Source organism: Salvia splendens, chromosome 17 (genome assembly GCF_004379255.2).
Source record: "Salvia splendens isolate huo1 chromosome 17, SspV2, whole genome shotgun sequence".
In the NCBI taxonomy this organism is placed as follows: Eukaryota; Viridiplantae; Streptophyta; class Magnoliopsida; order Lamiales; family Lamiaceae; genus Salvia; species Salvia splendens.
Window position 1 is genome coordinate 13,040,879 of NC_056048.1, and position 11,697 is coordinate 13,052,575.

Genomic DNA, 11,697 nt, shown 5'->3' on the forward strand with positions numbered 1-11,697 from the left:
ATAACAATACGTGTTTAATAGCCTATTCCAACAAAATCAGCTGTATAAAGAAACCATCCATTTAATAGTATGATATATGTGGAAACAGTCAGTGTCCGAATCTTTAGTAAAGTTCACAAGAAATAAAGTGAGTGTCCAAATCCTTTAGTAAAGTTCACAAGAAATAAAACTTGAGAAATTTTGAAGGTATATAAAGACCAGAAAGTTTGCAATTTAATCAGAGAAGCAAATATACAGGAGTGTTAAATTATTTTGAAATATATATAATGGCTGGTTTACCAGATAAGCTTGTTGCACAGGTGGCTTTCAAGGCTGGTGGAGATGTGTTTCATCATCTGATAGCTAAGAACCCTAATCACTTTAACAAAGTGTGTCCTTCCAAAGTCCAAGCTTGTGAACTCCAACAAGGGCAGTTTGGAACAACTGGATCTGTCATCCAGTGGAAATACGTCCTTGGTAACGATGCTTTCTAATTATTATATGATTTCATAATACTCCCTACGTAGATAAACTTGTCAATAACACATACTTTAAAAAATAAATGATAAAAAGTGGAGTAAGACAGACTAGTGAAAATAGTGTTAAGTGATTGCGGGGTCCACATTATTAATTGTAAAAGTAATTGGTTAGAAACTTTTTATATTTTGATTTGATCAAATTTTGGAAGACTATCGAAAGTATTAAAATTAATCTATTTTTTTTAGGGAGGGTGTATATGCGTTTGTTTCACAATTCTATACTTGTAATAGTCAATGATATGTTTATCAGTCCAAATAAAAATATACGGAGTACTACTATTTAGCGATGTTTAGGATTGTATTCCACAAAAAATCATATGGAAAATTTGATGGTAGTCATTTTCATTATACAAAAGATAAAAATATAAATGAAAAAACACGAACATTAGCCACTTTTACCAAGTATGTCGATGTGAGCGACTGCATGTCAAATGCAAATGACTTTTCTTCTTCTTTAATTTATTAATAAGATTTTATTTTACCATAAGTAAGACTTTTCATAAAATCAAATAGTAATATTTTTTAATATATAGCATACACGATTTTCAGATTTTTTCATTTTAGTCAAAAAAAGAGCTTTCGTCGGATATAAGATTTTACTTAAAACATAAAAAAGGATTTTTTTAATAGAAAATAAGATTTTATATTTTATTTATAAATAAAAATTTCATATTGTTAATATTTTATTCATAAATGAGACATTGGTTATATTAAAAAATAATACATGTTCATATGATCAAATAAGACTTTTATTAATACCCTTTCCTAAATTAAAATAATACTTTAAAACTTTTACCTTGTAAATGAAACTCAAATTTTTAGAAAAATGAATATGGCTTTTCTTAAATGCAAATAAATTATTTTTAAAGATTTTTCTTAAAAATAAGGAAATAAGTAAAATAAAATTAACGAATAAAAGGATAAAGTAGGATTTGTGCATTAAAGAATATAATACAAAGTAAATTTTTAGTCTCTTGGATATTGAGTGGGTAGACGTTTATTAATCAAGAGAGAAGCCTAATCCAACTTGCCATTTTTTTCTTCTTCTAATTTAAAGATGATAAACAAAATAGTTTCTCATTATGGTAACTCGAAACTTCAATTTATTAATTGGAGGAGAGCGTCTTACCAATTAAGTTTTGTGTATTGTCATGTAATCTAATTTTCTTCTTAATTAAAGATTTCACAAATCTCTAAAAGAGGGAATTATGTGAATGTCAATGTGATTTTTGGATCGTAGAATCTAAAAATAAGTTTATGCACATGCAGAGGGGAGAGAGGCAACTGCAAAACAAGTCATAGAGGTAGATGAGGAAAAGAAGCAAGTTATATTCAAAATGATTGGAGGAGATTTGCTTGAGCTATACAAAAATATGGTGATAACCTATCATGTTGAGACCAGAGGAGGCATCGACTTCATAACATGGACTATAGATTATGAGCTGATCAATGCAGACAATCCACATCCAGTTGCACTCTTGAACTACTTCATTGAGTTCACTAAAGAAATCGAGGCTCATATTTTCGGATAAATTGCATCTTTTATTCGTTGGGGCTTCATCAATCCATAAACGTATTTAGTAAATGTCAATGTAAGTTAAATAAATTTAGCATGTATCTATGTTAGATGATGCTAAACAAATGTGTGTTGTGAATAAGCATTGGTGAAGCAATATGGTTGTGCTTGGTGTTGTCATGTTTCTCTTTTAGGTTATCTTTATATGTGGTCTTTATTTAATAAAATATTTATTTATCTTTCGTTTCAATAAACAATTTCAACTTCATATAATCTTTATATACTTCATGGACCACAACCTACCATAATCTTTATATACTCCAACCACTGTTTCTTCAATTGCTGTTTCTCCAACTGGAATGGGTCTTGAAGCAACAAATTGGTCATCATCCGACGAAGCACCATCTGAGTCTGTACTATCCGGGTCAACATCTTCAGAATCATAAGGTGATTGTGGATCAAGAAAGTCGGCTTTATCAGGACCAATTATGGCCTCAACCACATCACAATTGTCACTGTCCCCTAAATGCACGCCTCCAACATCAAAATCTTGTGTTGTATCGAAACATGGTTCTTGGCCTCTCGTAGACGTACCAACATCAAAATCTTGTGTTGCAGCGAAACATGGTTCTTGGCCTCTCGTAGACGTACCAACATCATAACTTATGAGATGATGACTATGTTGTTGAGTAATTGCCGAATACTCAACATACAATTCAATTTGACCTCCTGTAGTCATTCTCTCACTAAACATTAGTGGCATGCATACTTCTTCTAGTAGAATACCTATAAACGTGACTGGAGATCCATAGAATATATGACGTTTCTATACTATTTGAACTTTGTTGTCAAATATGCTTATCCTCATCCTTTCACAAATTGTTTCCACAAGCTTATCGTAGGAAATACTTTCATCCAACATAATGAATCCTTTTGCAAAAGGAGGATCATATGAAATAACTGGTCTGTGAATTATCTTTCCACCCCAATATAAATTGACACACCACGTCATACTGTCTGCATTAATGTAAAACACAAACATTGGTAAAAAAATATTTCTATTAAGTACACTACAATATATACTATCATAACAACATATCAAATATAAGTAAAAAATTAGATATACTACAACATATAATACCATAACAATTGGTCAAAATATTTCTATTAATTACACTATAATATATAATACCATAACAGTCCATCAAATAATTATATAAATTACACTACAATATATACTATCATAACAATACATCAAATATTGGTAGACTAATGTTTGGAAGAATGAGTCAAAAATTATATATACTAACCGATTGGGAAGACTAATGTTTGGAAGAATGAGCCAAAATCGAAATCTACACGCTTAAATCCACCACCGGGTCGACCCGAGCAAGGGAAGTGTTTTCGCGTTTTTCCGCCTTGGGGAGGGTTTTCGCATTTTGGGGAGGGAAAGTGTTTAGGGTTCGCGATTTTGGGGGAGATTTGGGCGAAATATGGTTCAACAGAAACACGCCAACAAAGTTGGCGTGTTTATCTTAAACACGCCAATTCAATAGGCGTTTTTGAACTTAATCACGCCAATTCCATAGGCGTCTCTAACTATTAAAAACGCCAACTTGGTTGGCGTGTTATCACTTAATACGCTAACCTAATTGGCGTGTTTTAAGTTAGCTGTATTTGGAGAAAATACGATTAAAATATGACGTCATTGTAAAACGCCAACTCCATTGGCGTCTTTACGTATAGAAACGCCAACTCCGTTGGCGTCTTTACTTATAGACACGCCATTTTCATTGGCGTTTTTCCCATATGTGGAATAGATATCAAATTGGGTACATTTTCGTTATTTTAATGGCAAAGTCTCCTAGAAATCCGATTTTCCCTTTCTCTCTCTCCCTCTATACGCAATACTCCCTTTCCTTGTAAATTTCGGAGAGCCTCTCAGCTCTCTCTCCGTCCAGCCACTACATCGAGCTTGCCGGGAACTTCGTGGAGACTTTGCAACTCACGCCAATTGCCTCAACCCCCATATCCCCAGCACTTGATTCCAATTTCAGAATTTGAATTTGAAGTTCGACACACACTTTTCGAAATTGTTGAGTATTTGAGATTAGAATGGATAAGAATTCATTAAAGATTGTTGATGGAGTGATAACTGAACCACGCTTTATACCTTTGGTATGATTTTAGAATATTTTTTTTGAGAATTGGTGATAGAATAAGATTATAGAATGTTTTTCCGACTTTATTTTTATATGAAAATGGAGTTTTGAGTGTGGATTATATTAGGACTGAAATTTAGGGTTCTTATAATTGGGGATTTTATTTTTGTAATGAATTTGTGTAAAATTGATTATGAAATTATGCATTTAGGTTTATGTTTATGATATTACAAGTATGAAAATGTTAGAAAAATCAGATTTTAATAGAGCTATGTGTTAATCATATGCTTTTGACATGAACTTTAAAGATATTAGAGTATTTTGTTGATGGCAAACCGTTTTAGTTGCTGCACAGTCTGAAAGTTACGTTTTAACAACTGAATTATGGACACGAGATGTTTTTAAGCTCCATTTAGTAAGTAGTTAAATTATAAACGAATTTTGGGTAAAGATTGCTTTCTTTTTTTGATGGAATTTGGGACGATAAAGTTGGGGATGCTTTGTAGAAGCAATACTCTATTGATACCATAAAGACAGAAAAATTGATTGCTGAAAAAAGACTTTCCTGACAGCCTATATGTTGGATTAAATTTGAAAATTTTATCTTTGTCTTTTAAATATGGCTTGAAAATGACTTTTATCTATTAAATGAATATGAAGCTTAACGAAAGAGTAAATTTTGAGGTTTAAAGTTTTGGGACAACCAAGATGTACTTTTGATTATCCATATTGAATTACTTTCTTTCTTGTGACATGAGAATATATGGAAATGCTTTAACTTAGTTTATGTGATGTGATCGCATACTTTTGGAGAAATATGAGATAACATAAAAGCTAAATAAATGTTATGAGTTATGAGCTAATGAAGTTCAAAATCTAAGTTTAAAAAGGAAAGGAGGAGATAATAGTTGGTTTTGGTTGTGCTTTGAGTCTTCGAATATTTATAGTATGTGTGTTTATTTTTAAAAGTAGGCGATTCAAATTCAAAAGCAAGTAACAAAGGAAAGGGCAAGACCTTGAAGTAAATGGAGAAGTAAACAGAGTTTTATTGACGTGTACAAGTAGTGTACGTGATAAGTCGTATTCTAGGCCTTGGTTACTGGTCAGTATGATGTGCATAATTGAATTATATCTGCAAAACAGTTGCTTAAGTGTGCAGGTTGAGTGTTCTAGCCAGTAGGCAAAGCTTCGGATACTTCAGGCGAAAAGGGCGCCAGGAGGGTGCAATACTGGCCAGGATGCATGCAAATAAAGGTTCGAGATGGAGAAGAAGGATAGCTGGGACTGGTCAACTGCAATTAAGGGCAGAGAAGTCATTTCGCAATGAGGTTTTACCCTAAAATCAAGGGGCAAGCCTCCCTATAAAAGGAAGCCACTTGGAGAGATAAAGGGGGGATCTAGACACCATGATCACTCTTAGGTAAAAATCTCTCGGTAGTTCGGTTCTTCATCCCAGTCCAGATTCTCATTCCTCACCACAGCCATGATTACTTGAGTTCCAGAAGTTCGCCGGAGTTCCAATTGTTCTCATTTCAACCAGTGTGATCGTAGTTTAGCTGTTTCATCGCCTGGAGTGGCAAACAATCTTTAATCGCTTTCGTAGTTTATTTTCACTTGCTTTTCTTATGTTGGATCTGTGAAATTTTCTCTATTTTCTGACTTGAAGTATTTTGGTTGTGATCCAAACGTTTAATTGCTATGAATTTGCTTTTGATGTTTTCTTGCGTTTGATTTCCTTTCCTCCTGCCTAGATAACTTAGATTCAGCTGCATTAGTAATTTTCAAGTGTTACAAGCATGTTTTCATTCCCGATTGGTAGATCTGAGTTTATAAGTCTAGATAACTTTTAGATTTTGGTTCTGAAATTGTTAAGTGTGGAAATCTAGTTTACGTGAGTTTCGCCACCTTGCATGTCAACCAGTAAGCATGATTTACAGTTTCACTAGTGTAATCTTTGGATTTGATATTTAAATCGGTGGATCTGAGTTGTGATTTGTTGAATCTGAAGTTGTTCATAGAGTCTGGATTGTTGTTTGATTTTCGATCATGTTGTTTGGAGAAGATGATGTCCACATCCTAGTTTTGGGACCACTTTTACTTTTTGGATTACTTTATGCTTTTTAGCTTGTACCTTACAGATCTGTCAGCCCCGTCACCACAACTACCACTTACTCTCTGATTTTCCGTTTAGTCTTTTATAGAAACCCAGTACTTTCCGCATATTTTTTCTGTTACACCCCATAAACCAATTTCCACGTACACAACCACATGTCGACCACCCTTCACCCTTTCTAGTCAGTAGAGTACCATCTTAATTTCCCGTCTAGGTAGGAACTCAACCCAAGCGTGGTAGCTAACCAACCCTTCCAGAATATCACCACAATCACTCCAAATAGTCACCATCTCTGTGGGATTCGACCCCTACCTTCACTATTCTACCCAGTAGAAGAGGGTTGAGGATTTATTGATACCAGGTTCAGGCTTAGCCAGGGATTCCATACTGATCAGTAGGATATACCTTCACTTTAACGACACCTGACCGAAACCTGCTCTTTCAAATGGCGCCGTTGCCGGGGATGAATGGCGTTATTTATTGTTATTGTGTGTGATACTTTGGCGTATATATTGTGGATAATTTTTCTCTTTCTTTTTATTTCAGTTTATGAGAAGCAGTTCGGCTCCTGACCAGGGGAGACCAAAGATACTTCAGCGAGGATCTATACTCGTAACCACTCGATCCGGCCTGTCGACGGCTTTGTCTGACTTAGGTTCGAGTGGTGACGAGGAGCAATACACCATAGAAGGGTCAATACCAGAAGAGATACCACTGTTGGAAGGCAACCCAAGGGAGATGGCTACCAACGTAGATGATGATCCAGAGATTGGAACGCTGAACGCGCATACCGAGGGAGAACCACCGCAAGCTATAGTAGTCACCCCGGGGCAGACTGCCTGTGATGTGAAGCCCCATGTTATCGCAATTCTGCCTACGTACTGCGGGAAGAGCTATGAATGCCCTTACGAGTTCCTTCATGAGTTTTGTAAGATTTGTAGGGCGCAGACGAGGCCAGCAGGGGCAACTGAGGATGACTACAGATTGAAGGCTTTGCCGTTCGTTTTGAAAGGGGAGGCAAACACCTGGTTCATGCGACTGCCTCCTAATTCCATCGAGAGTTGGGCCGACTTCAAGTCAGCTTTCCTAGGAGAATTTTTTCCGTCATCGAAGACGAGCGCGCTGAAGAGAGAGATCACTAGTGTGAAGCAAGGGTACGATGAGCCCTTGAGTGATTATTGGGCGAAGTACATGAGCCTCTTGGATGCGTGTCCCAACCATCGCATGGCGGATACAGAGGTACATCATACCTTTTATGAGGGAATGAACAAGGCAACAAAGGACCTAGCAAACTCCTCGTCAGGAGGAAGCTTAACGCAGTTGAGGGTCAGCGAAGCTAAGAGGGTCCTAGAGAAACTTTTGAGCGCGAAGAAGGAGTACGACAATTCAAGAGATGGTTACAGCAGAGAAAGGATTGCCAGCGCCTTGTCTACTAACCAGGAGCAGAAGATAGAGCAGAAGATGGATTTGAAGATGGACGAATTGAAGAAGACACTCCTGAGCGCAATCGAGAAGAATGCACCACCGACTTTCCCAGCTGGGAACTACAAGGGTGCAGAACAGGGAAACCAAGGACCGAGCTATGATCAGCCTAATGACTTCGTGAATATGGAGCAAGTCAACACTGCTGGGTATTACAATTCTAGTGGGCATTGGATCCAGGGGAGACAACGGGATGCACCATTGAGGGACCATCCGAACTTTCGATGGGGAGATGGAGGCCAAAATCAAAACCAAGGTCCAAGTCAAAACCAATACCACTCTCACCCGAACCAGAATTTCAACCGGAGCCCAGAAAATCCAAACAACCAGTTCAACTGGTCAGGAAGGAACCAACAATCCCATAGTCAACAACCTCAAAACCAACACCCACAAAACCAGAACCAAAACCCTGTTTATGTACCACCCCACCAGAGAAACTTTCAAAATTACCAGAATCAGCCTAGCCAGGGATCCCATACTAATCAGTAGGATATACCTTTGCTTTAACGACACCTGACCGAAACCTGCTCTTTCAGTACGCGTACTTTAGAATTTAATGCCTTTAACTTTGATAAATACTACTACGTGCCTATGTGGTTAGTTTCTTGTGAAATGAAGCTTAAATATAATTGTGAATACATAAGACTTGTTTAATTATATGTGATAATGTGAAATAGTCGAATAATGATTAAATCTTACGTGGATTGTATAAATGTGATACGAAAGGGATGATATTGAAAGGTGAGATGGTGTAGATTGTTGGATTTATGTATATTGATATTGTGAATATGTATATGATATGCAACGTAATGTAAAGGCATTTATGTGTTGAGCACGTGAAAAGAGATGTGAAATATGTGTTACGCCCCGTTGCTGAAGTGAGTCCCAGGGTATAGTTGGCATGCCATAGGACAGCAATACTGCACACATGTTTGATTATTCGTTTTCTTGATAACCGAAGCGATGGTCTATATGATATGTGCCATATACGGGTAATATATGACAGATTCCTTATGATAGGCCATATGGGAGATGTACAACTTCTGATAGTACCTTATACAGATGTACATATGCCTTCATCGGGCTACTTATAGTGTCCGTGTACCCGTGTCCACCACTAAGCAGAACTTGGGGCTGAATGTGTTATCTATTTGAGAAATGATAGTTGCTCTTTAACAGTAATTAAATGGTTATGATTATCTAGTAGTATATATGCTGCATTGACTAATGAAAGAAAGTGATAGGGATGATGTGTTATATTATGCTATATGTGTTATTTATATGAGGTTCAAAGAAGATATATGTGCTTAAAATGATCCAAAGTGAAGTGATTATCTCAAAAACTATATTGTGTTGATTGGTATATAAAGTGAAAAGCTGACAAAATGATATGTTATATTTGTGCTATAGTTGCAACATGTATTATTTTGATTAATATGTGGCATATCATTATTGAAAGTAAGTCGTTATTTATAAATGAATCTCTTGGTTGTTTTATCTGATGGAATTGTTGAAAGTGTTATCTACTTGAAAATGATGCATGTGCTTAAAGGCCATAATGTCTCAAACTATATATTGTGTTGGTTGATGAAATAAAGTAAAAAGTTGACAGAATAAATTGCTATATTTGCACTATATTGAGATAAGATTATTTTGGTTGACATGTATTCTATTATTATTTGAAAGTGCAACTTGTTTATATAATTATGCTGGTTCTATCATTTCTATGATTCGATAGATTAATTTAGTGGCGAATATGATTTGGTTGACATGTTGCTATTATACTAATGTTGCAAGTACAATTTTATTTATATGATTATGTTTGTTATATGATTTGACAGAATTGATATCATATGAAACGGTATATTGTTGATATCAGATTGGGAGAGGTAATATAAATAGATGTTGTACGACTTTCTAGGTAACAAAGTTATTACTTTGTGATAGTGTTATTAAGATTATGTATATGTGGCATGTTTAGTTGAGGGTTGTAGATATGTATGGTCGATAGTTTTCTTGTTGTAGCAGGTTGCTAATTATATAGTAGTGTGTCTGTGCCATGTTAAAAAAAAGTAAATAGTAGAAAGACTTTTTCATAATAAGAGGCTGAGCGTATCGAAATGTGACACCAATTATTCAGTTTAATAAATCGAGTAAGAGGTATCACAGTTATTGAAAATTTTTAAATATTTTTTACATGTGATAAAAATTATATTGAATTAAAATTGATAAAATATTTTACTATATAAAAAATAAATTACATATAAATTGGTAAAATATTTTATCTGTAGTTTACCTATAATAAAAATTAAATTTATGAATATTTATAAATTAAATTTTAATTCAATTTAATTTTTATTATAGGTAATAAATATTTTATTAATTCTAGTATATTATTTATTATATGCCAAAAAATATTTTATGAATTTTAATGTTTTTTTATTGTAGGTAAAAAATGCTCCATCTACCCCATTAAAAATGAAACGTTTCCTAAAATTGAAACACTTCTATCTCTGCTTTTTTATTTCTCTTACTTAATCTTTATTATTTAACTCACTAAACAATACTACTTTAAATCCCGTTCTGATTCCCAAATGTTTCATATTTAACGGGAAGAAGGGAGTATTTTATAAAATTTAACATCAAACTAATTAGTCTGGTTAAAACATGTTTGACTGTTAAATTTAGTCACAATTATGCTTACTGTTAAATTAAGTCACTAATTTAGTCAAATGCCTAATTTCATAATTATTTAACATGAATGATTTGGAAACATGTTTGACTAATTTCATAATAGAATATTTGATTGGAAACATGTTAGATAGGGCTCGTTACAAGCATGGTTATATAGGGGTTTGTTACACTAACCGGGTTGCTAATGTGTGAAAAAGTGGTGAATTTAAGTGTGCAGGAGATAAAAAGTATTGAAGCGGCAGAGTGTAGGAACAACTTGATCAACTCAGAAAAGGAGCAGAAAAAGGCCAGAGCTGAAGACAAACTAATCAATTGAGGACAAGCGCAGCAATGGAGCCTGGACAGTTAAGCAAGTTGATCAAGAGAAGTTCGCCATGAACACCTGAGATAATGAGTCATAGGAGAGAGAAATGAGGATGCTATCTCAAGGGCATTAATGTAAATTCAGGATGAGCTTACCCTTGGGCTTTATGCTCAAGGCCACCCTATAAATAGTGGAGAGAATGCACACATGAGGGGGAGGTTTTTTTTAGAGAGTTCGCAATCATCATCCTCAGTCACTACACACTTAAAGTTCATAACATGGAGCAAGGAAGTTAGGAGCCACTGAAGTCGACGTTCTACCACTACATCCCTCTCTTCTTCCTCATCAAGGGAAGAGGGAGCTAGATCTGCACCCCGAGGGGTCAAACATTGTTAATTTGTTTTCAGTTTATCTTTTCATAATCTTAGTTGTTTTTGATGTTTTACTTTTAGTTAACTCTAGTTATTTTCCGTTTGTTGATCGATCTTTGCATTTGAGTTTGGAAATCTTATTTTTAGTTGTGGTTATCGAAGTTCGTTTATGAAATGAAGTTTTTAGTGCAATCTGTCTTGGATCTGATGTTCTCTTATTTTGGTTTCTGTGTTTAGATTTAGTTCTATTCTAAGTTGAAGTTAGATCTGCATAATTTAGTTATTTATGTATTTACGTTTAGATCCGAGTCTGAAATAGAGTTTGCGATGCATGTTGGTTTGGAGTTGATAATCTCTGAGTTAGATCTGAGTTTTAGTTATGTTTCCGATTTCTCGTAGTTAGATCTGAGTTTTAGTTCGTCAACTTGCATGAGATTATGATATATACTATAGATCCGGTTTATTTCCGTTCGATTTGCTTGGATCTGTGTTTTAATTTGTCTGTTTCCTACTTTCATGTTAGCTACTCTGTTTAAA

The 11,697-nt window shown here is 34.9% G+C and overlaps 1 protein-coding gene across 1 annotated transcript; it reads left to right on the forward strand.

Moving 5' to 3' along the window:
* Positions 1-225: 225 nt before the first annotated feature.
* Positions 226-2,284, forward strand: LOC121774056 (kirola-like). Its single transcript, XM_042170974.1, has 2 exons — positions 226-456; positions 1,788-2,284. The coding sequence occupies exons 1-2, from the start codon at positions 267-269 to the stop codon at positions 2,048-2,050; spliced, it is 453 nt and encodes a 150-aa protein (XP_042026908.1). The 5' UTR covers positions 226-266; the 3' UTR covers positions 2,051-2,284.
* Positions 2,285-11,697: the final 9,413 nt, after the last annotated feature.